Source organism: Microcebus murinus, chromosome 29, assembly GCF_040939455.1.
Source record: "Microcebus murinus isolate Inina chromosome 29, M.murinus_Inina_mat1.0, whole genome shotgun sequence".
Lineage (NCBI taxonomy): Eukaryota > Metazoa > Chordata > Mammalia > Primates > Cheirogaleidae > Microcebus > Microcebus murinus.
The window spans coordinates 1,679,167-1,703,689 of NC_134132.1; the positions used below are offsets into that span (position 1 = coordinate 1,679,167).

Consider the following 24,523-nt stretch of genomic DNA (forward strand, 5'->3'; position numbering starts at 1 on the left):
TCAGTCTTCTACATGTGGCTATCCAGTTTTCCCAGCACCATTTATTAAATGGGGATTCTCTTCCCCAGCGTATGTTTTTGTCTGCATTTTCAAAGATCAGATGGCAATATCAGGATGGTTTTATATCTGGGTTCTCCGTTCTGATCCATTGGTCTATGTTTCTGTTTTTATGCCAGTTCCATGTTGCTTTGGTTACTATGGCCTTGTAGTATAGCTTGAAGTCTGGTAAATTGATGCCTTCCAATTTGTTTTTTTTGCTTAAGGTTGCTTTGGCTATATAGGGTCTTTTCTGGTTCTATACGAAGCATAGAATTATTTTTTCTAGATCTGTGAAAAATGATGTTGATATTTTAATAGGAATTGCATTGAATCTGTAGATCACTTTGGGTAGTATAGACATTTTCACAATGTTAATTCTACAGATCCATGATCATGCTATATTTTTCCGTCTGTTTATGTCCTCTGCTATTTCCTTTCTTAGTGTTTCATAGTTCTCCCTGTAGAGGTCTTTCATCTCCTTAATTAAATACATTCCTAGGTATTTTGTTTTCTTTGTTGCTATTGTAAAGGTATTGAGTCATTGATTTGTTTCTCAGCTTGACTCTTGTTGGTATAACAGAATAAATTATGGCAAGTTCCTATGATACAGTATTTAATGTCATAAAAAACATTCACTATAAATTGTTGAATGAAAAAAGTAAGTTACTTAAAAATAGGAAACATATATGTATATATGTATGCATGAATATATTAGGTATATATGTTTAATTAAGTAAATGTATATTTTATATAAAATTAGATGGACACAGTTAAATATTCACAATTGTTATTAATAGACAGTAAGAATATAGGTGATTATAATTTTATTTCCTTCTGTGAATCCACATTTTCTAAATTTTCTACAATAAATATATATTACCTTGGGTGTAAGAAAAAAATAAAATATATTTAGAAACAGGAACAAAAAGAATTATTATTAACTATAATTTCCCTACTGTACTATCAAATAATACTAGATATTTGCTTCTGTTTAACTGTGTTTTTGTACTCAGTGGATTTTTTTATAGATTGAAATGCAAATAACCAAAGTAACCTTAAAGAAGAAAAAATAAGAAGAATCTGCTCTGTTTTATATCAGAATAATTGCAGAGCTACAGTAATAAAGAAAGAGTAGTGTTGGCACGAGAATAAATGAGTAGAACCACAGATCAGAGTAGGGTGCTCAGAGGCAGACCCGAGTGTGTGGGACTGCTCGATTTGTGCCTACTGTGGCACTGCCGAACAGTGGCAGAAGGACAGTCTTTGCACTGACACTGTTCCGTTAACTGAATATCCATGTGGCAAAAATAAGCTTTAACTGCTACCACACACAATAAATAAAAATAAGTTCCAGGTAGTTCTTAACTGCTACCACACACAATAAATAAAAATAAGTTCCAGGTTACAACTAAATGGGAAATGTAAAAGAATAAAGCATCTAGAATTTAACATAGAGAATATATCTATAAATATGGGGTGGACAAAGATTTTTTAAAACACCACGTGTGCAGACTGTAAGAGTCAGATCCACAAATTTGACTATTTTAAAATTAAGAATTTATCTGAATCAAAAGACACCTTATTATAAGAGCAAAAATCAAGTTATAGAAGGAGAGAACAAAAAGCCAACAAAATGGTATTATCCAAAATATAGAGAGAACTTCTAAAAATCATGAAGAAAAAGACAATCCAATGGAAATAAGGAAATAGACTTACGTCACTCACAAAAAGGAATATCAAAATGGCCACTGAACACATGAAAAGATGCTCAATATCATTACACATCAGAGAAATAGAACGTAAAAACAAAATTCTGGTAGGTGTGTAGTGATCTGCTACCAGAATGGCAAAACTAAAAACAGAACAGAGAAGACCAAGTGTTGATGAGAATTTGGAGCAGTAAGAGTTTTTTATTGCTGAGGAGTGGAGTGCAAATTGTTACAGCCACTTAAAAAAGTTGTTTAGCAGTATTAATTCAAGTTAATCATCAACATACTTTAGAACTCAGCAATTTTACTTCTATATTTATACTCAAAAGAAATACATGCACATGTTTACCAAATGACAAGCTCAGTAATATGTACTGAAGCATTTATTGGTAATAGTCTAAAACTGGAAACAACCAAAATGTTTATAACCAATAGAATATTTAAATAAATATACATATATAGTAATACTATTCAACCATGAAAATAAAAACCAGAGCTATGCACAAAAAATATAGATGAGTGGAGTGAAAAAAAAGCAAATATAACATATTAGTACTGTTAATATTATTTGATTCCATTTACATAAACTTCAAGCTGGCATAAAAAATATTCATGGTATTATAATCCCTGAGAGCTATCACCTTTAGGAAGCAGGAACTAGTAATTGTTAGTAATTGGCAATTGGTAGAGGATTCTAAATGAGAGGTGGGAGGTTCTGGGCTGCTGGAATGTTCTATTTCTAGACCTGTGACCATGGCATGGTCACATAGGGGTGTGTTTACTTTGCAATAATTCATTAAGCTGCGCACTTATTGTACTTTTATCCATGTGTTATATTTCAAAAGCTTTTTCTTAAGTATACAAGCTCAAAAAACAGAACATAATCACCAAATTGTAGTAGTCAATTTTAGAGCTTTCATGGCGGCAACGTGGACCAGAAGGACTCTCCAGGAGACCCGATCAGTTTGACATTGTTCCCTATGGGTGATGTGTACACATTTATGTGTTATCCAATATATTCTCTATATTATTTTCATGTGTATATTCATAGTTGAAAGATAAAAGAAAGGAAAATGGATATTTGGGAACATTTATACTATGCAAGGCACAAAGATAATTGCTTAGCATGTGTATTTTTATCCTCAGAATAATACCACGAGTAGTTATTATTGTTCCGATTTTTCAGATTAAGACATCGAGATTTATAAAAATGTTAAGTAACCTGCCTAAAGTCATATATTTGACTTCACATCAACTGTTTGACTCCATGAGCTATGATCACTGGCATGAGACAATATGACATGGGAACCCTGAGATTCACTGTCAGAAGACCCGAATTTATGCCATAACTCCGTGTCTACTGCCCAGAACCCTGCGGAGAGAGAGTTCACCTTTCTGAGCCTTGGTTTCCTTATTTTTGGAGACGTATTGGGGCTCCTCCTAGATCCTCCTTACCCACCCCCGTCTGCTGTGAGTGTTGGCTGACAGTGGCTGTCTTCTCTACAGAATTGCTCCTGGAGTACTGTTCTAGCAGGGACCTCCCTCGGAGACAGGAGTACTAAAGGTGAGGGTGGTCCAACTCCGTGGGATTAGACTGAAGTTAACGCCCAGTTGAACCCACTCACTGACCCAGCTCCTATTTCCTGCCAGCCCCCTCCACTCCCCTCCTCCTGAGGGCACCTGCTCAATAAAGAAGTCATGTGTAAAGAATTTCCATCTCGGCTTTGGCTTTTAGATACATTAAGACAAAAAAATCCACTTAAATATTATGAGAATAAGATGGAATAAATATATATATAACATTTATTCACTGTAGAGTGCTATAAAAGTTTGATATTCATATTTTGCAAAATTATAAAGCAAGTAAAGTTCATTGTTTTTATTCCTTTCCCCTGGAAGATAAAAAATTACCACCTTTTGGGTACCTAGTATACTTGTGTTGTCTCTTCTCTCTCATGCACGACAAGAAACTAGCAAATACGTTCACATCTTGGTCGCTAGGTTAATCAGCCAGTCTTGTGGCCTTATGGTCATGAGGCATTCAAGAGTCTGAAAAGAAAAAGAAAAATGGGTTTGGACAGCCTGTCTTGGTCATAGTGGTTGAGTCTGGGTGAACATATTTTACTAATCTTGAGGTGGTCAATGTTTTCGCTTTAGTACCACCAAAATAATTTTTTAATTATATTTTTAGTAATCAGCTAAAGTTTTATATTGAAGATTAAATAGTTAAACATAATGTTAATTTTCAGAATGTTATATATTGCATGTCTGTGTTAAATATTTTTCACCAAAACATTAGAAAGGCAAATTTAACGTATTTAATTTAGAGAAAATGTCTGCCAAAGAAGGTAATTGGCAAAGTTAGTTCTTAATTGTGAAACCAATAATCTAAAGTAGACTTTTCTATGAGGAAAAAAAAGAAACAAACACTGATTTTGTTTTTCAATTCCAACAGATTATAAATATGTGTTCCTACCAGCATCTCCCTTCTGAATTCTAACAGACATAAGTAATACGTGGTTTTCAGGAAATAGATGGAGTCACAGGGCCCAGCCACCATCTTTCGCCTTGGTGAGAAAAGGCACTTTCCTCTCCAATACGTCACCGAAATTTTCCCAGGCTGGGAAGAAGACTTACCTGTGAAAACCTGGGACCGGCTTCATTTCTGAGTTGTGTTAATGTCATTCCTGTTTTAGGAAGATTTTGACTTTAGTCCAACCATAAAGGATTAAAAATATTCTCTTCCGTGACTCAAGAATTTCAGGCAATAGAAGGGACATTATTTTGGAATTGGGGAAGGAGCGAGGCTATCCGCCACGAAATCCCATCATGCTCATTCCTAAGATGCTCCAGCCCATGTGGAGGGGGAAGGAGAGCGCTCTGAAGCGACATGAGAAGAGGTATGGTTTTCTTTTCACTGTGTCTCTTCAATGCAAGGCCCTGGTTGCTTTCCTTGCACTGTCCCTTTTCCAAGCAGCCTCCGATCCTGCCCCGCGTGAGCCCCGCGCCCGCCTGGAGCCTCTCTCGCCCTTCCTCTCCACGCACGGCCGGCCCTCCTGTGTGCGCCAACCTGCGTCTCTTTCAGAGCTCTGTCCTCGCACGCTTTTCTGGATTTTACCAGAATGTGGACAGAGGAGAAAGTGCCCAGGATTTACAGCTCCCTGAAAACGTCCTCATCCGGGACTGGTGGGTAAGAATCCTCAGCTCCCTGGGCCCTGGTGGTGCAGCTCAGAGGTGTGACTTAGAGTCCCCAGAGGCCCCTTGCGGGACAGAGCCGGAGGTGCCGCCTGTGGGGCTCTGCGCGGCAGCTCACCTTGCTCGGCTGCCTTCTCTGCCCTATCACGTTTCCTACTTCCCTCCCGGTGTTTCTCCAGAGTACTCTTTAATAAATCACATTTATATGACTCTTTTAAAAAATTATTTAATTTTTAAAGAATTTTGGAGACACAGGGTCTTGCTCTTGCCCAGGCTGGTCTCAAACTCCTGGCCTCAAGTGATCCTCCTGCCTCGGCCTCCCGAAGTGCTGGAATTACAGGTGTGAGCCACTGTACCCAGCTTATATGAATCTTTATCTTAGGGTCTACATCTAGGGATCCCAAATTTACTTAGTTGACTATTCATTATAATTACCTAGGAAGTAGGTATATTCAGGAGAACGGAAATGCTTAGTCCAGGCCAGGGGTCCTCAAACTTTTTAAACAGGGGGCCAGTTCACTGTCCCTCAGAACGTTGGCTCGCCGTCGGAGAGTGCGGCACACGTTCCACACATGCGCACTGTGGGCCCTGGAAGGCTGCTCAGCAGGACCGGCAGCGGTGGCAAAAACACCCAGAGGGCTGGATAAATGTCCTTGGTGGGCCACATATAGCCCTAAGGCCGTAGTTTGAGGACCCATGGTCCAGGTCATGGTTAAGGAACAAAAAGTGATTTTTTAGTCTAGAGAATTAAATCAAAGACGTTATCTCTTAATGAAGATGTGATACGTTGTGTGTGTGTGTGTGTGTGTGTGCATGTGTGTGGGTGTGCACACACACCACAGCTACTCCAGAACCGTTTGGCACATGAAACAGAGAAGAGACACATACCCTGGTCACTGGGTACTACACAGAAGTCCCACAGGGTTAGATGGGTTATTTAGAAATGATGATTGGCATTATTACCCTTTATAAATATTTGATTTCTAATTTTGAGCATGCAGGAGAACCACGTACCTCTGCCCCTCTTGAAATTGGGAATGGACAAGTGATGAGTTCAGGGCCATGACATGAGAGTGGAGTCATTCACGACACTTGCACTTCCAAGCAGGAGCTGCTGGGCTGCCTCCCCAGCCCGCCCCAGCCCTCCCACCCTCCCCAGCCCGCCCCAGCCCGCGGGACTTGTGCTGTCTGACCGCGGGCCGGAATGCTGGGCCAGCACACGGAGGCGGTGGCCCAGACCTACAGAGAACTTCACATCTTTGTTAAGATCCTGAGATTTTCCATTTTTACTACACCATTTTGGCTATAAACTGCCTAATAGTGGCATGGAAATCAGCATGGACTGTGTTCAATTAATAACCCCAAGACTTGCCAAGACCCCGGTCAGAGTGAGTCTCTCTACTGATGTTCTCTTCTCGATTCTCGGCTCAGAGTGTGCACAGAGACAACAGGAATGCTCGTTTTAGTCTCCCACGTGCTTCCGTGAGAGGGCTTCTGGTTAAAAAGAACATAACACTCAAACCGGTTCTAGAAAACATGGATTAAGGATATTGAGGATTCTTATGTACCTAGAAAAAATCTAAACAAATAGGCCTTAAGACAGACAAAAAGGAACACGGGTTTTGGAATTTCTCTCTTTCTGCTCTCTCCTCCCCTGCTGAATCTGACCTGTTACCCCTCTGTCCAGAAAGGCTTCATCTGTTTACGTCCTTTGCACGTGAATCATGTGCTTGTGGTCGCCTTAGGCCCAGCCTGCGACACTTTCATTCAGACAAGCACAACCAACTTTCCTCTGAATTTTAAGATCAAACTCTTCACAGAGGGCACATGATCAGCCTTACTTTTGAAAATGAGGTTAGGGAAGCTAAGAGTCACTGTGTCCTCTAGTTTAGGTGTCCCCCCAGTCCAGGCCCCTGTGACAGCAGTGGTTAAACCTTAGCCCTGGCGATCACCGAGCAGGTGAGGGGCCTGGCACTGTACCCAAACGGGGGTGTGGCAGGACAGGCATTCTGAAGCATATCTGGCACGATTTCCCCGACAGGCTAGATTTCTTTGGGATGGACATCAGGAATACCCTGAAAGAGAGAGGGAAATTCTTTTGAGGAATTGCATGTAAACAACCATAACCCAAACCCTGCCACTTCCTTCCTGAAAATTGCTGATGTGTGGTCTAACTTATCACCATGAAATAGCTTGGATTTGGCAGACAATAGAACCCTTTGTGTATCCGGAGAAAGAAGAACTATGAGTAATGCTGCGCCCAGCCCTGGATTTACACAGTCGTGATTCCTGTATCAGGGTTGTGTGAGAGACACGCCTCATGGTAAACAGCTAAACTCCTGAATTCCCATTCCATTTCTCACCCCGAAGGCCTGAGTCAACTGTCTTTATTCTGTGAAAGCTGATTTTTTAACTTAAAACCTAAACATTAACTTTTAATTTTTTCCCATAAATTGTTTTAAAGGCTTATTTCAACTAGTGGGAAAATTAGAAAAACCAACCCGGACTAGCATCATAAACACATTTTTTTTTTTTCAACAAACATTTATTAAGCACCTTGCATGTGCTGGGCACGTTGCAGGCATTGGAAATTCAGCTGTGAACAAACAAGTCCCTGATCTCAAAGTTCCTGCCATCTAAGTAGCTGACAGAAGACAGACAAACAAGCACCGCACACACACAGAACACACACGGGCACAAAATGCCAAGTAGTTATAAATACTGAAGAGGAATCGAATTGGCACAAAGAGGCAGAGAGCGACGAGGGGTTATTTTAGTTAGGTATAGAAGGCTGCTTCAAGATCATCAATAAGCTCCTCTTTTGTGAAAACGAATAATTCTCAGTTGTCAGTTTACTCAACCTATCAGCCTTGTTGACACAGTTCAGTTTGTTTGCTTGACTGTAGAGACACTACCCTCCCATCCCAGAAGGGAATTTGTTCCTGGACCTCCTGAGGATACCAAAATCCATGGATGCTCAAGTCCATGCTATAAAATGGAGTGGTTTTTGTATATAACCTATGCACATGCTCCCATATAATTTAAATAATCTCTATATTATAACACTTAATGCAACGTAAATACTATGCAATAGTTATTGTACTGTATTGTTTAGGAAATCACAAGAAAAAACTGCACATGTTCAGTACAGATGCAGTTTTCTTTTTCTTTCTTTTTTTTTTTTTGAATATTTTCAATTTGAGTTTGGTTGAATCTGCGGATGCAGAACGTATGGATACAGAAGGCTGACTATAGTACACTTTTTCCTATCGCTTTTTTTAATGCCCTTACCACTGTGCATTATGTTTATGTTTATCACATAATCCACTTGACCCTCATACATGTGTGTATGTGGAATCGTTTTTAATTGTCTTTTTCTATTATCTGTCTCTCCTCACTAGAATATTAAGTTTTATTAGGGCAGAGACTTTTCTTTTTTTCATGTTATATTCCCAGTGCCTGATATGTACAGATGATCAATAAATACCTACTGAATGTATGCCTTCCACTAACCATGAACACCAGCAAAATAAAACATTGCCAATTAGAAGTGGAAAGATGGCTAGTCTGAACACAAGGCTCATCTTAATAGAACATTTACTTGCAAATTCATGAATTCTTAATTAATAATGGACAAGATCTGCTTCCAGTAAAGGTATATCTCTGCCAACTTGGATGGGTGGAACTCATTTCTAATTACTATGTTGATTTTGTATATGCAAATGTGCTTTTAAAAGCCCTGACAATCTTTCTCCGAACTTGATTTACCCAGTCTCCTACAATTTGGTGGTATCTATAGTTTGATTAGTAAGCCTTTTATTGTTATGGTTGAAGTGTTCTCAAAGCACTTAAAATGTAAATTTCAGCTCATTTCAGGTCAAATATTCTGAAATTCTGAGTTTGGAAAAGCCAGAATACATAAGTTTTACAGCCTGTATTTTTCTTGGATTTTTTAATATAATAGGACATAGTTATTTTAAATGTAAGCATTTATGACTTGACGCCATTAATCTATTCATAATTTCAAAAGCAGTAATAAAATTTGAATTCAAACTGTCTAAGATATATATGTCTGTCTGTCTTTCTTTTGGCCATATTGAAATTTCCCTGAGAGCAGGGACTGTGGTACTTAGCCTAGTACCTTCCATAGTGCATATTAATACATTTTAAAAATTCACTTAACAAAATTTATTGAGCATCTACTGTGTGCCCAGAACTGAGATATGACATGAAGATAAAAATATAAATAAAACAAATAAATAGGAGTATGCATTTATTAAATATAAATGAATAATGCTCAGAAATAGCTTTGCCTAATTTTATGTAAAATATATCTCTCCATATTATACTTAGCATATAATCCCACAAGTCATAGTTTAATCTCTGATGGAAAAAGTTAAATTTATTTCTGAATACATTTTGTATAAAAATTTTTAATGTTTTTTAAGAAATAACTTTCCTTTAAGTGGGTAAAACTGTCTGCTGAAGAAAAACGAGGCTCAATAAAATTTCAAAAGCAATAAAAAAAAAAAGTCCTTTTTAGTTTGAACCTGAAATAAAATTCATATAGAATAATGAATTTCATAGAACCTCTATAGGAACAAGGTAGAGCTCAGCATCGTTAGACGGGAATGTCACAGGAATTAGATCTAACATCGTCAATCAAGCTGTCAGGCAGGTCCATGGCCCTACCAGGACTGGCTGTATGCTGTGCAGGTCCTCGGCGTTATGCTCCTCCAGCTCAAGTGAGAACAGGTCAAACACACTGCTGTCCATCATCAACTACTCAGAACAAAGTGCAGGGCTCAGAAGACCCATAATCAGAAGTTATCATTCAACTTTTAATGTCCAAATGATAATAAATTCATCCAAGAACCAAAGGAATGCCCAAAATTTTAAAAGCAGGTTAGACTCAAAATAGGATACAAAATACAATATCAAAAATAAGGTCTCTGGAATCTAGCAGAGCACTTAAGTGCAAACTCAAATGTTTTTCACTTGCTACAATTGATGCCAATGGAAGCAGGCAGTGTGGAACATTTAAATGCACAGATGGCTCCAAATCCACACTGTTTTCTTTCCTACCCCACAACTTGATCTTCGTAATTAGTTGTGACGAAGCTAATAGTAAATTAGTTTGTAGTCTCCAACAGCAAGGGGAAGTAGAAACTACACTTAAATTTTACCAAAGATAATATGTGTATAATTCCTATATAAGACTTTGAGGTTCCATGGGGAAAATATTCACAAACCACACATCCAGTAAGGGGATAATATTCAGAATTTATAAACAACTCAAAGAAATTAGCAAGGAAAAAAACATTAAAAGGTGGGCAAAAGACACGAACAGAAGTTTTTCAAAAGAAGATAGACAAATGGCCAAAAAATATGAAAAAATGCCCAACATACTAATCAACAGGGAAATGCAAATTAAAACCAGAATGAGATATCACCTTACTAATGTTAGAATGGCTTTTATTAAAAAGTCCAAAAACAATAGATGCTGGTGTGGATGCATAGAGAAAGGAACACTTAAACACTGTTGGTGGGACTGCAAATTATTACAACCCCTATGGAAAACAGTGGGTATCTATCCATGGGAAAAGAAGTCATTTTATAAAAAAGACACGTACACTGAAATGTTTATTGCAGCACAACTCACAATTGCAAAGATCTGGAATCAAGCCAAGTGCCCATCAATTCATGAATGGATTAACAAAATGTGGTATATGTATATCGTGGAATACTACTGGCCATAAGAAAGGGTGAATTAATGCCTTTGGTGGCAATTTGGAAAGAATTGGAGACCATTATCCTAAGTGAAGTTATCTTAAAAATGGAAAAACAAACATCACATATACTCTCTGACAAATTGGAACTAATTTATTAGAACTAATGGGCACAAGAGTGCACAGACGGAAGTAAAAGTCATTGGAAATCAAGCAGGGGTGAGGGAGGCGAGGGTCAAAAAACCACCGAACAGGTACAATGAACACTATTTGGGTGATGGGCACATTTATAGCCCTGACTCAAGCCATGTAACAAGAACATTTATACCCCCTTAATATTTTGAAATAATAATAATAAAAAGACTTCGAGATTCTTTCTCTGAATTCTTTTCTCCATACATTAACTAATGTATCACCTAGCACAGTGCCCTGTACAGGTGTTCAAAACACAACTGGCAAATGAATAATTCATTTTTAGAAAATTAAGATGTGATGTTCATGTATTAAAAGAAATTAGAGTATTTTTAATCTTCTGATAGACAAGAATTCTAGATTTTTCTAAGGATTTTACTTTTTGAACTAACATACTAACCTTTGCATGCTAATTTGGTAATATAATACTAGCTGCCCTAACAAACATATTCTAATGGAGTAACACAATAAACATTTCTTTCTTTTTCAGGCAATGTCTAATGCAGACTTTCTTAGTGGTGGGCAGAATCCCTCTGCGCGGTAATTGAGGGGCGCAGGCGTTTCTCCCCGTGTTCTGTCGCCTGCGCTTTCAGACGCCCCTGCGTCCGGACACAGGGCGGGGCGCAGGCTGGGGACCGCAGCTGCTGCTCAGCCGCCTTTGCCCCTGGCGACCCCAACTCGGCCGCCCAGCCCGCTGACCAGAGCGGGCCACCGCGGACCCGCTGGGATGAGAGCCAGAGCAGGCTGGCAAATGGAAGCCCTAGCTGAGCGAATGATATGAAGGAAGGGGACACATCATTTTTTTGGTGACAAAAAGTTGTCTTTTGTCAAATTTCTTTCTTCCTTTACTTTTTCTTGATAAGCAGTGGACATCGTCGAAGTCAGCATTTGGTAATCGAAGTAACTCTTCGAAGGTGTAAATTCCAAATGGAAGGTTATCTTGTATGCAAGTGGAAATACAATCCAGGACTGCTTGGGCAGTTTAACAGGATCAAAAAAATAAATAAAAATAAAAAATAAAGGAGTGGCAGTAGCAGGTATTAATAGTAGGAGGTCTGGCAGAATATTTGAATAAAAAAGACGCGTACTGCAGTAGGCCAGGTGTGTGAACCGAGTCTCTAGCTAAGATGCTGCCGTCTAGTTTTCCTTAGAGTCGGGTCCAATTGCATGTAAGAAATTTCCGTGCTGCAGCAGCGATGGAATCGTCCACGTGCATTACAAGTTTCTAATGATAATAAGATGTGTCGTAAAGTGATTGTGATTCATACCTTTTTTCCCCACACATGCCTCAGCTGGGAGGGGTCCTGGACCTGTAGCGGACTACAGGGTGTGCCCGAAAGGTGTGCCTGTGTCCCGTCTGCACGGTAGAGCGTTTCTACGGCGCTGACATCTCGAGCCTTCTGATCTTGGCTCAGAGAGGTTCGCCCTATGCTGGTGAGAAGTTTAATCCAAATAACGGGGGGAACTTCGTCTTTCTGCAGCCTGTGGGAGAGAACCAGCATCCCTGGACGCGGTCTCCCGTCTTTCCTGAAGCAGGCCCGGACGCCCGCAGCTCTTGGCACCCTCCGCGGCTGTGCGCCACCTGGCCGGGCCCGACGTCCCAGATGTGCCTCAGCAGCTAGCTCGGCCTGTGCTCAGGAGGGTTCCAACAAGCCCTTCCGAGCAGACGAGGGCGGCATCTCAGAGCTCCTAATTTTGTGTCCTCTGACAATTCTAAGGACTCTAAGCTTAATTGAGGGCAAGGATCATTTTCAAATACATCGCCTCCTCCCGCCGTCCTCCCCAAATCACCCACCACGGCGTCTGGCACATAAATAAAAGGAACGCAATACATATTTATTGAAGGAATTGGCTGCCTAATGACCACCCACTCTCCTGGGGCTGTACACGGGGCGCCAGATCCCGGGCGCTGGCAGGCGCCGCGCGTGGCATGCGGCGTGTCGCATGTGGCGCGCACCCGCCTTGCCGCTCCGCGGGGCGGCCTCGGCGCCCCTGTGTTTCCAGGCCGCGCTCCCCAAGTCACGCGCCAGCACAATGAGTCTGTTACGATAACTTATTTTTCAAGTCTAACGTTTAATTTAATCCCTGTCCCCAAAACACTTTTCCTGGCTCCATCTCCTAGCTCCCTAGCCCGTTTATTAGGCCTTTTATTGGGGCCATGGTCCAATTCAGGAAATAGGAAAAACCTGACACCGAAGGAATTTGGAAATGAACAGGAAGGACGGAGGGTGAGAAATTTATTCAGCTTTCTTCAAAATTCCTAAAGAAGCTCCAACCGCCTTGGGAGTGCTTGAGGGCTGAGGCCGGTGGGGAGAGGGGCTGTGTGGAGGGGACCCTCCGGTGGGGAGACTCGCTTCTCGGATTCTGTGGCGCGGCAGGCGGGTGGAAAGGGACAGCGCCTTCCTGCGGGAGGGACAAGTGTGGGGTCGCTCGGGCTCCAAGGCCTTGCAGGCACTGGGGCACCGAGTGGGCGCTGGGTGACGGGAAGGAGCAGGAAAGGAAGTGTGGTGTCACCTGTCCCCACCACTGGCTGCGTGCGTGTGTGTCAACCCTCTCCCGCGTTTCTCCGCCTCCCCGTTCCTCCTCCGAGTCCTGCAGCGCTGCGCTGCCCCGTGACTCCGAGTCGCCCGGGGTCGCCGGGTCTCCGTCTCCATCCTGCTCGGAGCCCGGCTCCTGCGTCTCGCAGCGTCCCGCACTCTCGGCCGCGGCCCGGTCCTCCGAAGGCGTGCGTGCTTGGGGGGACAGTAGGGGCCACCACGCCAGCACTGAAGCTCCGTTAGTAAAAACAGCCGTGCACCCATCACCGCCGGGGCCCGCCCGCCCCAGGCGCACCGTCGGTGCGTCGCCGCGCGGCGACCCTCCCGGACAGCTGCGGCAGCGACAGCAGCTGCGCCGCGGCGCGGACCTCCCCGCGCTCTCCCTTCCCCGCCCGGGGTCGCCCCGGTCCCCACCCCACCCCCACCCCGCCGCCTCCTCTCGTGTCGCCCTCTCGCGGGCCGCGCGCTCGCCGGGGACGGCTCCGCGCTACTCACTCGGCGGCTCGGCCCCGCCGCCCGGGCGCGGCGGCCAAGAGGCGCGGGGTGCGCGGGTGCGGGACCGGAGGCTCGATGGGGGCGGCGTGGCAGAGCCCGCCCCCTCCCAGCCGCGACCCCCGCCCGCTCTCCTCCCCTAACCCGCCTGCCGGCGACCGCGACACCTGGGCAGGGCGGGCGGCGCGGCGGCGGGCGCGGGCCCGGCCGCGGGGAGAGCGCGGCGCGGGGGCGGGGCGCGGGGAGCCCCCCCCCCGGCGCTGAGCGACGCGCGCGCCGGCCAATGAGCGCGCGGGCCCGCGACGCGGGGCGGGCGGCCGGGGCGCCGCGGGAGGGCGGCGGCGGCGGCGGCGGCGGCGGCGCGGGGGGCGGGGCCGGGGGAGGAAGGGGCGGCGGCGGGGGCGGCGCGGCGGCGGCGCAGGGCTGGGTCGTGCGGGACTGTCTGCCGGTGTCCGCGGCCGGCCGAGCGAGCGGCGCGGGGGCGCGGGGCGCGGCGGGACGTCTCGGCGGCGGCGCTCGGCGTGGGGCGGCAGCGGCGGCGGCGCGCGTCTCGCTGCGGGGACGCCGAGTGCGGCTGGCGGCGCTGACAGCGGCGGCCTTGCCTCTCCCGCCTCGCCCCCGGCCCTCCCCATGTGATCGGTCTTAATCCCGGCCGAGAGCGCGCGCGGGGCTCCATTCCGCGGCGCCGGTCTGCGAGCCGGTGGGTGCTCCAGCGCCTCTCGCGTCCCTCCCCCGGAGCGCAGAGGACCGGGAGGCGTGCTCGGGCATCGATCGGGGACCCACGCGCGGCGGACGCGGGGCGCGGCGGACGCGGGCGAGCGGCAACTTTGAGCCGGCGCGGAGCGCAGAGCCCACCGCGGGCGCAGCGGCAGCGGCGGCTCGAGCGTTGGCCCGCCGTGCGGTCGGGTGTGCAGTCGGACGGACGCGCAGCGCCTCGCTGACCCCGGCGGCTGGAGATGTCCGAGCCCAAGGCACTTGATCCCAAGTTGTCGACGACCGACAGGGTGGTGAAAGGTAAGCGGGCGCCCGCGGGTGCCCCGAGTGCCGCAGGCGCCGCCGCCTCCCCTCCCCCGCCTGGGTCTCCGCGCCCGGCCGCGGACCTTCTAGGATGTCGTGCAACCCGCGACCCTCCCCCGCCCCCGCGCCCCGCCTGGCCCCACTCGGGACATTTTTGCGGACGGGGGCGTCAGTTGGCCCAGGGCTGAGCCGGGGGTAGGCGGCGGGGGCGGCGGCGGGGGCGGGAGGGGCGCTGGGGTGGCTGCTGGCAGGGTGTAGCTGCTGTGACAGAAATAGGAAGTGGGTGGCTGCTCGCAGGTTTGCATGGGATCGGGTTTATGGTTTTCTTTTGCAGAGGGAGGGGTGAGTTATGGCTTTTAAAAAATTAACATGGCATTTTTATGCGGCCGTGGCTTTCCAGCGCCCGCTGGCTCGCGGGGCTCGCGGGCGCTCCATTGCAGCAGTTCCGTGCGCGCCCCCCCTCCCCGGGAAGGCCTGCACCGGGCTCGCGAGAGCGCGGGAGAGCGTGGGGGGGCCGCTTCCTTCCGCGCGGGGCGGGGGCGGCGCGGCTGCGGGGCGCGGGGGGCGGGGAGCACCCGCGGGCCCGCCGCGCCGGGATTCCCCCGCAGGCCCGGGGGAGTCGTGGAGGCCGTTCTCCCGCCCCCTCGCCACCCCGCCCGGCCGCCGTGGCTCCCGGGGGGCTCCCCGCTCGTGCACACCTCCCGAGGGTAGCCTCGCCTCGCGGTCCTCCCTGCCCCGCACCCCTTTGGTAACGGGCTGCTGGCTCCTAGTGTCGCCTTTCCTCCCCGCCCGGGACCGTGGCCGCTGGCCGGGGTGGCTCTGGGGTGCTGGCAAAGAGAAGCAGGGCTGTGATGAGGAAGGCGCAGGTAGTGGTCGCGGGTCCCCACTGCACATGGACCCCAGGTGGAGGGGGAGGAACCGTCCTGCGAATCCTGGAAGGATGAGGCCACAGGGCAGATCCGCCAGGATGGAGTAGTGTCTCTTATTCCCGGGGTCAGGACAGCCGGCAGAGCAGGGATGGGCACGGGCCATGCGCGGTGCTGGCCTCTGGAATTGCAAACAGCACTGGCTGGTGTAGACAGGGAAGTGTGTCTGTCTGTCTGTCCGTCTCTGGAACAGAGCTGGTATCTGACGCGGCCAGTGCGTGCAGCTAGAGTGCAAGCAGTGAAGTCATCTGCTCCGTGCACACTTAGGTGAAGTCACCCAGCACCCTATAGAGACTCTGGACATAAGTTCCTCTGGGCTTTCAGAAATAATCTTTGCTCCTTTTAGTTTTTCTAAGGAATTTTTATGTGTGCGTGGTGGTGGTGGTAGGGGAAATTGTGTTCTTTTTTGAGAAAGAACAAAATATCTACTTTTGTTTTGATTATATTGGAATCATTCCTGCTTCAGTGCAAGATTCAGAGACCCATGAAAATAACGAGGAAAGAGCTCTGCAAAAGTGATTTGAATTAGGATTACAGATAGATGCACAACTATTTAATTTTTCCTGCAACTATGGCTTCTCATGTAGTCAATTCAAATTCATTAATAGAGCTATCTATGTTTGACATTTTCATATGTTGACATTTTCAAAAATTAAGACCTTTTGGGGAAATATCCGAGAATGACAAATATCTCCCTAGTATGTTAAGCTTAGGTGTAGCTCCAATCTGTAGGTTAATACAACCCATTTTCAAAACAACATAAAGATTGTAATTCAAGTGATACCATTAAATGTTTTAGCAATAAAAAAACACACTCCTGTGCACACACACAGTCACATTCCCTGCTTTAAATCACAAAATGTATATTCTTAATGTAAGTGTAAGGTTGTCATCTGGTGAACAATGTTAAAATAATTGTTCATCCATTCTTGCTTTGTGTCTTTTCCAGTTAATACGGAAGAGTCCTTCTTCAGTCATTCCATAGTTATTTTGCCTTGCTTTTTCCTAATGCTATTATTATTATAAATGACTTTTTAATTATAAGTACATACACCCAGCCATCATTCCAAAAATTTAATTTACATACTTTTGCAGAACTGAAATGCAAATGTGGGTAATAGACTCAAAATAGAAAAATAAATGTTGCATTTGTTTTGATAGGGATCTGGATGTCAACTGTTAAATGTGAAATTGTGATTATAGAAAAAGTTTTGTTGGTGAATCCTGATTTTAAGGTGGGCCCACTGCTACTATTTCTCTTATGTTTCCTTGTAGACTTTAGCTTGTTGGCTCGAAAGGCATCATCCAAAGTTGTGTTCGACATTTTGTCATACTTAAGATTTTTATGATTAGTTATTTGAGATGATAATCTATTTTGATTATCAGTTCTTCTATGAAATAGCATTTCCCCTTGAATATGTATATACTGTTCATATGTTTAGTGAGCAAAAAGTCCATATATGCTGAGTGGAAAACCAATTATCAAATGATTTTTCATGTTTACACAAATTAGATAATACAATACAAAACCATGACTTTGAATTTTGATACAGCTTCCTCTCAGTGGCCATTCTTTAACTCATTCTTTAACACAGAGAAGAGTTTATCTTTGAGGAAATATTTGTGCTCCTTAATATTCAGATCATTATTACCATGTCATGCCATGCCATTTGTTTATAGATATCTTCATGAGTGTGATCTGGCTTTTGTTGTATAACAAATTGCTGTTTACAAATAAAGTTGTGTTTCTGGTTTTGTTTGTAGTAGTATGATGATGTGACCATTTTTTATGCATTATTAAAAATTTTTATAGATTTGGGGGTACAAGTACAATTTTTTTTTCTACATAGATATAGTGCTTAGTTGTGAAGTCTGGGCTTATAGTGTAACCATTACGTGAATAGTGTACATTGTATCCTTTAAGTAATTTTTCAGCCCTCACTCCCCTAACGCCCTCCCATCCTCTTGCCCTTCTGAGTCTGCAGCGTCTGTGGTCCTGCTCTGTGCATGTGGCCACTTTCTTAATCAGACTTCCTTAATGCAACTTTAGAGAGGTAGGTTGAGTTGAATTTGTCTTAATTAACTGTCGTTTTTTAGGTTTGTAGCAGCAGTCCCCAACCTTCTTGGCACCAGTGACCTGTTTCATGGAAGATAGTTTTCCAGGGATGGGAGGGCGGAAGGGTGGGGGAGGGTGCTGTGGGTGGGTGGACCAGTACTGGGCCGTAGCCCTGCCCAGGGTGAGGACCACGGCGCTAGAGTGTGTTCAGAGATCCTGATCAGGTTTCCAAACCTTAAAAATGAAAGGAAGTGATGGCAATGGAGTTGAAAGCATTCGTTTACATTACTTCCGAAAAAAAGGTTACTTCAGTTAGCAAAACTGGTGTGGCTTCATTTTGACTATTCTTGAATTAATAAAACAATGGAAAGTATAAGAATGTGGGCATTACCGTGATGCTTAGCAGAGCAAACATTTTGGTAATGCCATTTGCTGGGAATCAGAATAATTTGATCCATTTATTGTTTTATGTTGTATTTTTTAAAGAAATGCTACGTAGCTCTAAGGCAAAAGACTCGGGGCAATAACTAGAAGAATCGAAGGCTTCCTCCCACCCACCAACACACCCTGTAGCCTGCATTTCGCTGCAGTGCTGCTCTCTCTGCAAGCCTGTTCCAACTTCGCCTTCTCTTCATTTCTCCCCGCCTGTTTCTGCCTGGAATGCTTTTATCTGGCCCAAACATTCCCTCCTGGCCATAGAATTTTGCTACATGATAGTGAAAAATATAATACTCGGGGGAAATTAAACTGTATGTGATTCCGAGTGTGTGGCTTTGTTATATCTCTTGACCTTTTCTCTTTTCCCATCTCTGAGTATTTGGTGGTGGGCTTTTATCTAAACCGAAACCAAAACAGTAGAGATTTTGGGTACCATGGCAGGCTATTGAGGTGTAAGTTCCTGGGAAGAGTTCTAGGGACTCTCCCCAAAACTCTAGGTGGTGCACTGTTGTGCTTCGTGTACTGTTGCTTTTGGCCGTGGGGCATGAGCTGTTTTTCCTTGTGTTTTGGCAGCTTATACACTCTTTGAGTAGACCAAGTATGCATACGAAAATTCTGGAAAGATAGCTAAGACGGTAAATGCAAGAAGATGCTAATTAAAGAAATCATCGTTAGGTAAATAAGGATTCAAGCCACCAGTATTCCTAGCTGAGTGAGATCAGCAATACTACTTAAAAAGAAAACCAAAATATAGTATATTGGTAATAACTGTCATGTTCAGATTTTAAAATACAGTAGTAAATAATGCCATTTCTTTGTGGTTTGCCAGGAAGAACTCATTGTAAATTTATTTTACCGACATTTTGTTACCATCAGTTGAGTTGCTCCATATATCTGGTTTTCCGTGTGAGTATAGTGCAACCTCATTAGTTCAGTATCATTAATTTAACTTTGTTATGATTAAACGTTGGTGTTTGGTGGCTGAAGTTAAATCAGCACTGTATATGAAGAAAGGGGTCCCCTCACCTAATTAATATTACAACAACATAGTTCCAGCATGGTTAATATGCTTAAGAGAACAAATTCTTTTCAGGACTAGTGAACAGCATGCAAATTCATGCTGTTAATCAAAAATTTGCTTAATGTATTCATTAATATTTCCATTCAGGTGTTCTATAAAGTAAATATAACACAAGTGCATTGTTTTTAAAACATTCTGTAAATTTAAAGCTTAAGGCAACAATTGAGACTATGACTTGGGAATTCCAGTGATTCTAAAATGGTATCAGTGAGGATAATCAGCATTTGAAAAATAATATTCTTTTGGAGAAGTAGGGGGCAGAACCCTTACTTTAAGTGGACAATATATTTTCAGATATTCATTTAAAATATGAAAAATTATTATCTTAGAATCTAGTGAGGTGTACTCTAAGATTTGTTTGTTAGTTAAAAAATATCTTTTTACATCTGTTTCTTTCTGCCCTGTTTTTATTTACAATTTTAGAGATATGAAATATAGGACTTTGATATACCATGCATTTATAACTTTTATAACTGGCCTCTAATGCTTTTCTTTATCTTTTTGTGTCAGTCATGTGTAAAGTTGAAACTAATTATGAAAGCAAATAAACAACCCATTTAGAGTGACCCCATTGGAATACAGCATTTTTCTAGAGATACTCTCCTTTTAGCAAATCTGGTGAAATTAACATTGGAAAGTTTTGTGAAAATATATCAGCACTTCTAGAGCTATGAGGAATGGTGATGATTTATGTTATGGAATTTTGATAATTACTAAAAAATTTTGTCAGTTCTTCTAGCAACTTTCTAGCATAGTGGTCTTTTGCTATTCAAGAGGGATATGGTGAGATCTTGAATTTCAACTTACTTTTTTATCTTTCTTATTGTTTGAATGTCAGCTTTCTGTAATGGCACTGTTATATATTGTAACTCCACAGGCTACTTTCCTTATACATAAAAGGGCAGTAATTGTACCCACTACTGTCGCTCGCAAAGACCAAAGGATCATCGAATGGGGCGCGGGAGGCTGGGTGATTACACTGCATCTGCTCGCCTGGTGACGACAATGCAGTCACCACTGACACAGAATTACAATGACAGCGTGTTAATGTGTTTTCAGGTCACCTGAGAATAGTCAGAACCATTAATATTGAAAGCCATGGATGCCTTGGGTCTACAGCAGTAGCTTATGATGACATTTATTTTTATAGTTAAGGAAATGGAAACAGAATAGATAGAATGATCACAGGTGGGTCTAGAATGCAGGTAAGTGTAAGTACATTTTTTTCATTATTAAAGAGGCTCTTCTTGCTTGAAAATATTTTTGAAAATTGTCACTTCTTTTGGTGTTTTTAAGATGTCAACATATTTTGTTTCCCATTTTGTTTTACTAAATTACTAGCTATGTAAAATAGTTTGATTACGAGAATCTTTTGTATTTCTGTATTTAGCAGAAACATAAAATTCTGGTGATAAATGTTGTAATCTGGTTTGATCTTGACATGAGGTTCACTAAAGAAATACCATTAGACATTGTTTTTCATTACACACACACACAAATAGAAATAACATAGCATACTTTCCTGCAAAGAAGTTTTATTTACTTTTATTTTGAAAGGTACTATCTTAAGCCTCTTTGAACTACAGATAATGACCCACACTGTTGCTCTAGTTTGAGGATTTTGTTAATTTCTAGAGAAAGCTCACATGAAAATGTTGGCCAGTGCTCCTTAGGTGTTCCACTCCTTTTTTAAGATCAGTCATCCTGTGGGAGTGGTGTAGGCACTGAAAGATTTCAGTTTGTAAATTAAGTCTTTAATACTCTTGACATTTTCAGCATTTTAAATTTGTTTTATTTTACAATTTTCTGTGTTCAATTTGAAGCCATCAGTTATAAGAAGTCAAATAACAATTTCAATTCCTCCTTGGTTTGGTGTTCCAAATAATGGCTTAAATCAGATTGACTATCTATTTGAGGACCTAGACCAATGGCAAGTGAAAGCTTTAGATGTTAAAAAAAAAAATAAAATAAAACCCCTGGCTGAGGAAGTAATAATATATTATTAAAATGCTGTGTTTTTGGAATTATGGTAGAATCTTTCTGAGACCATCATAGAGAGGAATGATGGTGTGTTTTTCTTCTTTTTATTCCTTTAACCCAGGCCTCTGTCTCAGAGCAAAATATACTATGACTATAATTTAAAAGATGGTCTTTCTATTAAATTCTGTCCCTTGCAACTAGAAATTCTGCATGTATCTGCAAAAGAATAAAACAAGTAGATATCAGGGATGTGTAAAAGCTGACTCTAGATTACTATATACCATCTCACCGTGTGTGTCAGTTTCAGGTACATTCTACAGTTATGAAACCAGATGAATGATAGTTGATGTTCAGAGAGAGATTAAATTTTAAAGAAATTTTCATCAGCTCTAAAATTCTTAGACCTAAAGAAAATCCTTTCTATGGTGACTATATATATATATATTTTTTTTTTTTTTTTTTGAGACAGAGTCTTGCTCTGTTGCCCGAGCTATAGTCCTATGACATCAGCCTAACTCACAGCAACCTCATATTCCTGGGCTCAAGTGATTCTCCTGCTTTAGCCTTCCAAATAGCTAGGACTATAGGTGCACACCACCATGCCAAGCTAATTTTTTCTATTTTTAGTATAGCCAGGGTCTCGCTCTTGCTTAGGCAGGTCTCGAACTCCTGAGCTCAAGCACTCTTCTTGCCTGGGTCTCCCAAAGTGGTAGGATCATAGGTGTGAGCCACCACACCAGGCCTATTGTGACTGTATTGCCCCAGTTTTCCTTTTTCTGGGTGGAGTTACTAGTTCTGATTTAAAATGTTCAGTTGTTTCTATGTAATATTAGAATGTTTTGGAAATTTTAGTCTGTCAGTGTCTAAACTATGTCTCCCATGTTGCTGCATATACTTGGAAGTTACATAAAATTATTTGTTAATATGTGCAGTGAGAGTTGTAGTTTGGAAAATATGGTCATTGGACCAGTGGTGCCTAACTCAATGCCTTGCTTATTATGCACTGAATAAGTTCTTGTTGAATTATTTGGGCCTTGCAAAATTCTAACGTGCCTTCTGAAGCCATAAAATGAAGACGAATTATGTGTTTATGTTGAGTGCATTCTATTAAGTTCTGATTCTTTGTGAATGGTTGTGTATGGTGACTGGTGAATTGGAATACTCCCTTCTCTGGCCCAGTCAGAGGATGGAGAATGAGAAGGAGGCATCAATCAGGCAACACAGTAAGATTGAGAGCAGCTTTTGGCTGGTCATTGGAACGAACTGACTTTATGCCTGCTGAATCTAAGAGGCTAAATTCCTTTCAACATAGCTTATTAGCTTGAACTTGAGAGCTTTCTTTCGGTTTTTGTTATATTTCTCCTTAGGTCAATCAATTTTTGAAAAGTGAGAAAAGATAGGTTAATCACTTAGTGTTTGATTTATTGCGTGATTTGAATATTTTAATTATGGTCCAGAATTTAGACTTGAAGAGAAAATAACCTGGTGAATTTTATGAAAAAATCAAACCCAAACAAAAGAAAACCTCTTTTTTTTTTTTGTTTACATCTCAATTTATCATTTTCTGTAATGCTTTTGTAATCCAGAAATGGAGCCTTTTCCAACGTGACCTTCTGCCCTTCTCTGGCCCCCAAAATGTCATTGGATGCTATCCAACACAAAGATAGATGGGCAGTGAGCTGTTAGAAAAAGAAAGGTGGCACTAACTCCGCCGACTCCTGTGTTCTCCCAAGTGGGCTTTGAGCCATCCGTTGACATTTGTTTTTAAACATTTTGTAAGCTAAGCCATTTTATCAAATTAAATTAAAAACATAATAGTTTTTTTAAAATGACAGGACCTGAGTCAGGATTTCAAGTTTGTGTTATCTTTTGTTTGTAATTTTGTTTGTAATTTCTTTTTTACAAAGGAATTACTTTTTTTTTTAATGATAAAATATGGCATTGTTGGTTTGCTCTGTATATTTGATGCTATTAAAGAACACATACACCTTCTCTGCGTGGGCCTGATTATTGGGATGGCAGGAGTTCTCCTGATCATTTAGTTCTCTTCATTTAAGCTCCAGCCGGATGTCACCTGCTCTGTGACCTGCATCTCTTGACACCTTCACTTGGAGCAGAGGGGCTGAGCCTCTTCCTTCTCGCAGGGGACCCCTGGATAGAGCATGTCGCCGCCGTGATTGGTTTACCCGTCCGCTGCTTCTCCCCAGGAAGCGGGGAGCCCTGGAGAGGACTCGGCTTACCTGTGTGCGCAGCCCAGCTCAGGCCGCTGCAGTGCGCGGCTGTTGGAGGATGGGGTGGCAGATGGAGGACGAGATGGATGTCAGTCTCTAATCACGGGGCTCTTTTCTGTTTTGAAATTCTGTTGATCTTAAACCATGATCAGCTCAGAAACATCTGATGACTTTCTTGATCTCTAAGCCCCAGTCCTTTTAGAAGTCTGTTTTCACGTGAGGTTTTGAAAGACTCTGTCTTATTAACGGGGATGTCATGTTTTGGCGCGGTGGCCGGCTCGCGGGAGCGGCGCTCCCAGGGCAGCGCGTGGCGGGGCGTGCGGTGCCAGTCGGGGTGCGGCCGGCTGTCGGGGTGCGGCCGGCTGTGGCGGCGCTGGGCGAGGGTTTCCTTCCCGGGAAGAGGTGCGGGCGCGAGCGGGCCAGCCGTGCGAGCGCCCGGAGCCGTCAGACTGCGCGGCGCGCAGCGCGGAGGAATGGAGGCGCCAGGGCCCAGTGGGCTGCGGGGCGCCGTGCGTGTGTGGCCCGGCGAGCCTCGCCCGGCACGGAGGCAGGTGCTCCGGTCAGCTCTGCCCACCTGGCTCCTGGCGAGTGTCTTTGGACACGGCTGGCCCGGGCCGCCTGCAGGGAGGCCGTGGGGCGAGGCCCTGCGCCGGGCGCTCCTTGCAGGCGCCCACGGCCTGCACTAGCCCCGACGGCCTGCACTAGCCCCCACGGCCTGCACTAGCCCCGACGACCTGCACTAGCCCCCACGGCCTGCACTAGCCCCGACGGCCTGCACTAGCCCCGACGGCCTGCACTAGCCCCCACGGCCTGCACTAGCCCCGACGGCCTGCACTAGCCCCCACGGCCTGCACTAGCCCCCACGGCCTGCACTAGCCCCGACGGCCTGCGCTAGCCCCCA

General features: G+C 44.1%; 2 protein-coding genes across 4 annotated transcripts in view; one reads left to right on the forward strand and one right to left on the reverse strand.

Annotated features, from left to right (window-relative positions):
• Positions 1–12,917: 12,917 nt before the first annotated feature.
• On the reverse strand, positions 12,918–14,525 carry LOC109730132 (uncharacterized). The gene is made up of 3 exons (XM_075998588.1): positions 14,340–14,525; positions 13,897–14,032; positions 12,918–13,596 (listed from the first exon to the last, which is right to left on the reverse strand). Exons 1-3 carry the CDS (start codon positions 14,523–14,525, stop codon positions 13,106–13,108), a joined length of 813 nt encoding a protein of 270 aa, XP_075854703.1. The 3' UTR covers positions 12,918–13,105.
• The window catches only part of PPP3CA (protein phosphatase 3 catalytic subunit alpha), a 298,091-nt gene continuing 287,856 nt past the window's right edge, over positions 14,289–24,523 (forward strand). The window contains exon 1 of one of the 3 annotated variants that reach the window (XM_020284523.2): positions 14,289–14,907. In XM_020284523.2, the coding sequence (XP_020140112.1) occupies positions 14,850–14,907 (58 nt within the window). In that variant the 5' untranslated portion in view covers positions 14,289–14,849. Of the gene's footprint in view, positions 14,908–15,212; positions 15,253–24,523 lie in introns of those variants that run through there. The other 2 variants (XM_020284525.2, XM_075998704.1) reach the window with 2 other exon arrangements.

Excerpts from the sequence above, each read along its gene's own strand:
- LOC109730132 (XM_075998588.1), bottom strand. The coding sequence starts at position 14,525 with ATGGGGAGGGCCGGGGGCGAGGCGGGAGAGGCAAGGCCGCCGCTGTCA. Across the intron at positions 14,033-14,339 it reads TCGGCCGGCCGCGGACACCG|GGGAGGAGAGCGGGCGGGGG; the intron begins GCAGACAGTCCC and ends CAGGCGGGTTAG. Across the intron at positions 13,597-13,896 it reads CGGCGGGGCCGAGCCGCCGA|CACGCACGCCTTCGGAGGAC; the intron begins GTGAGTAGCGCG and ends TGTCCCCCCAAG.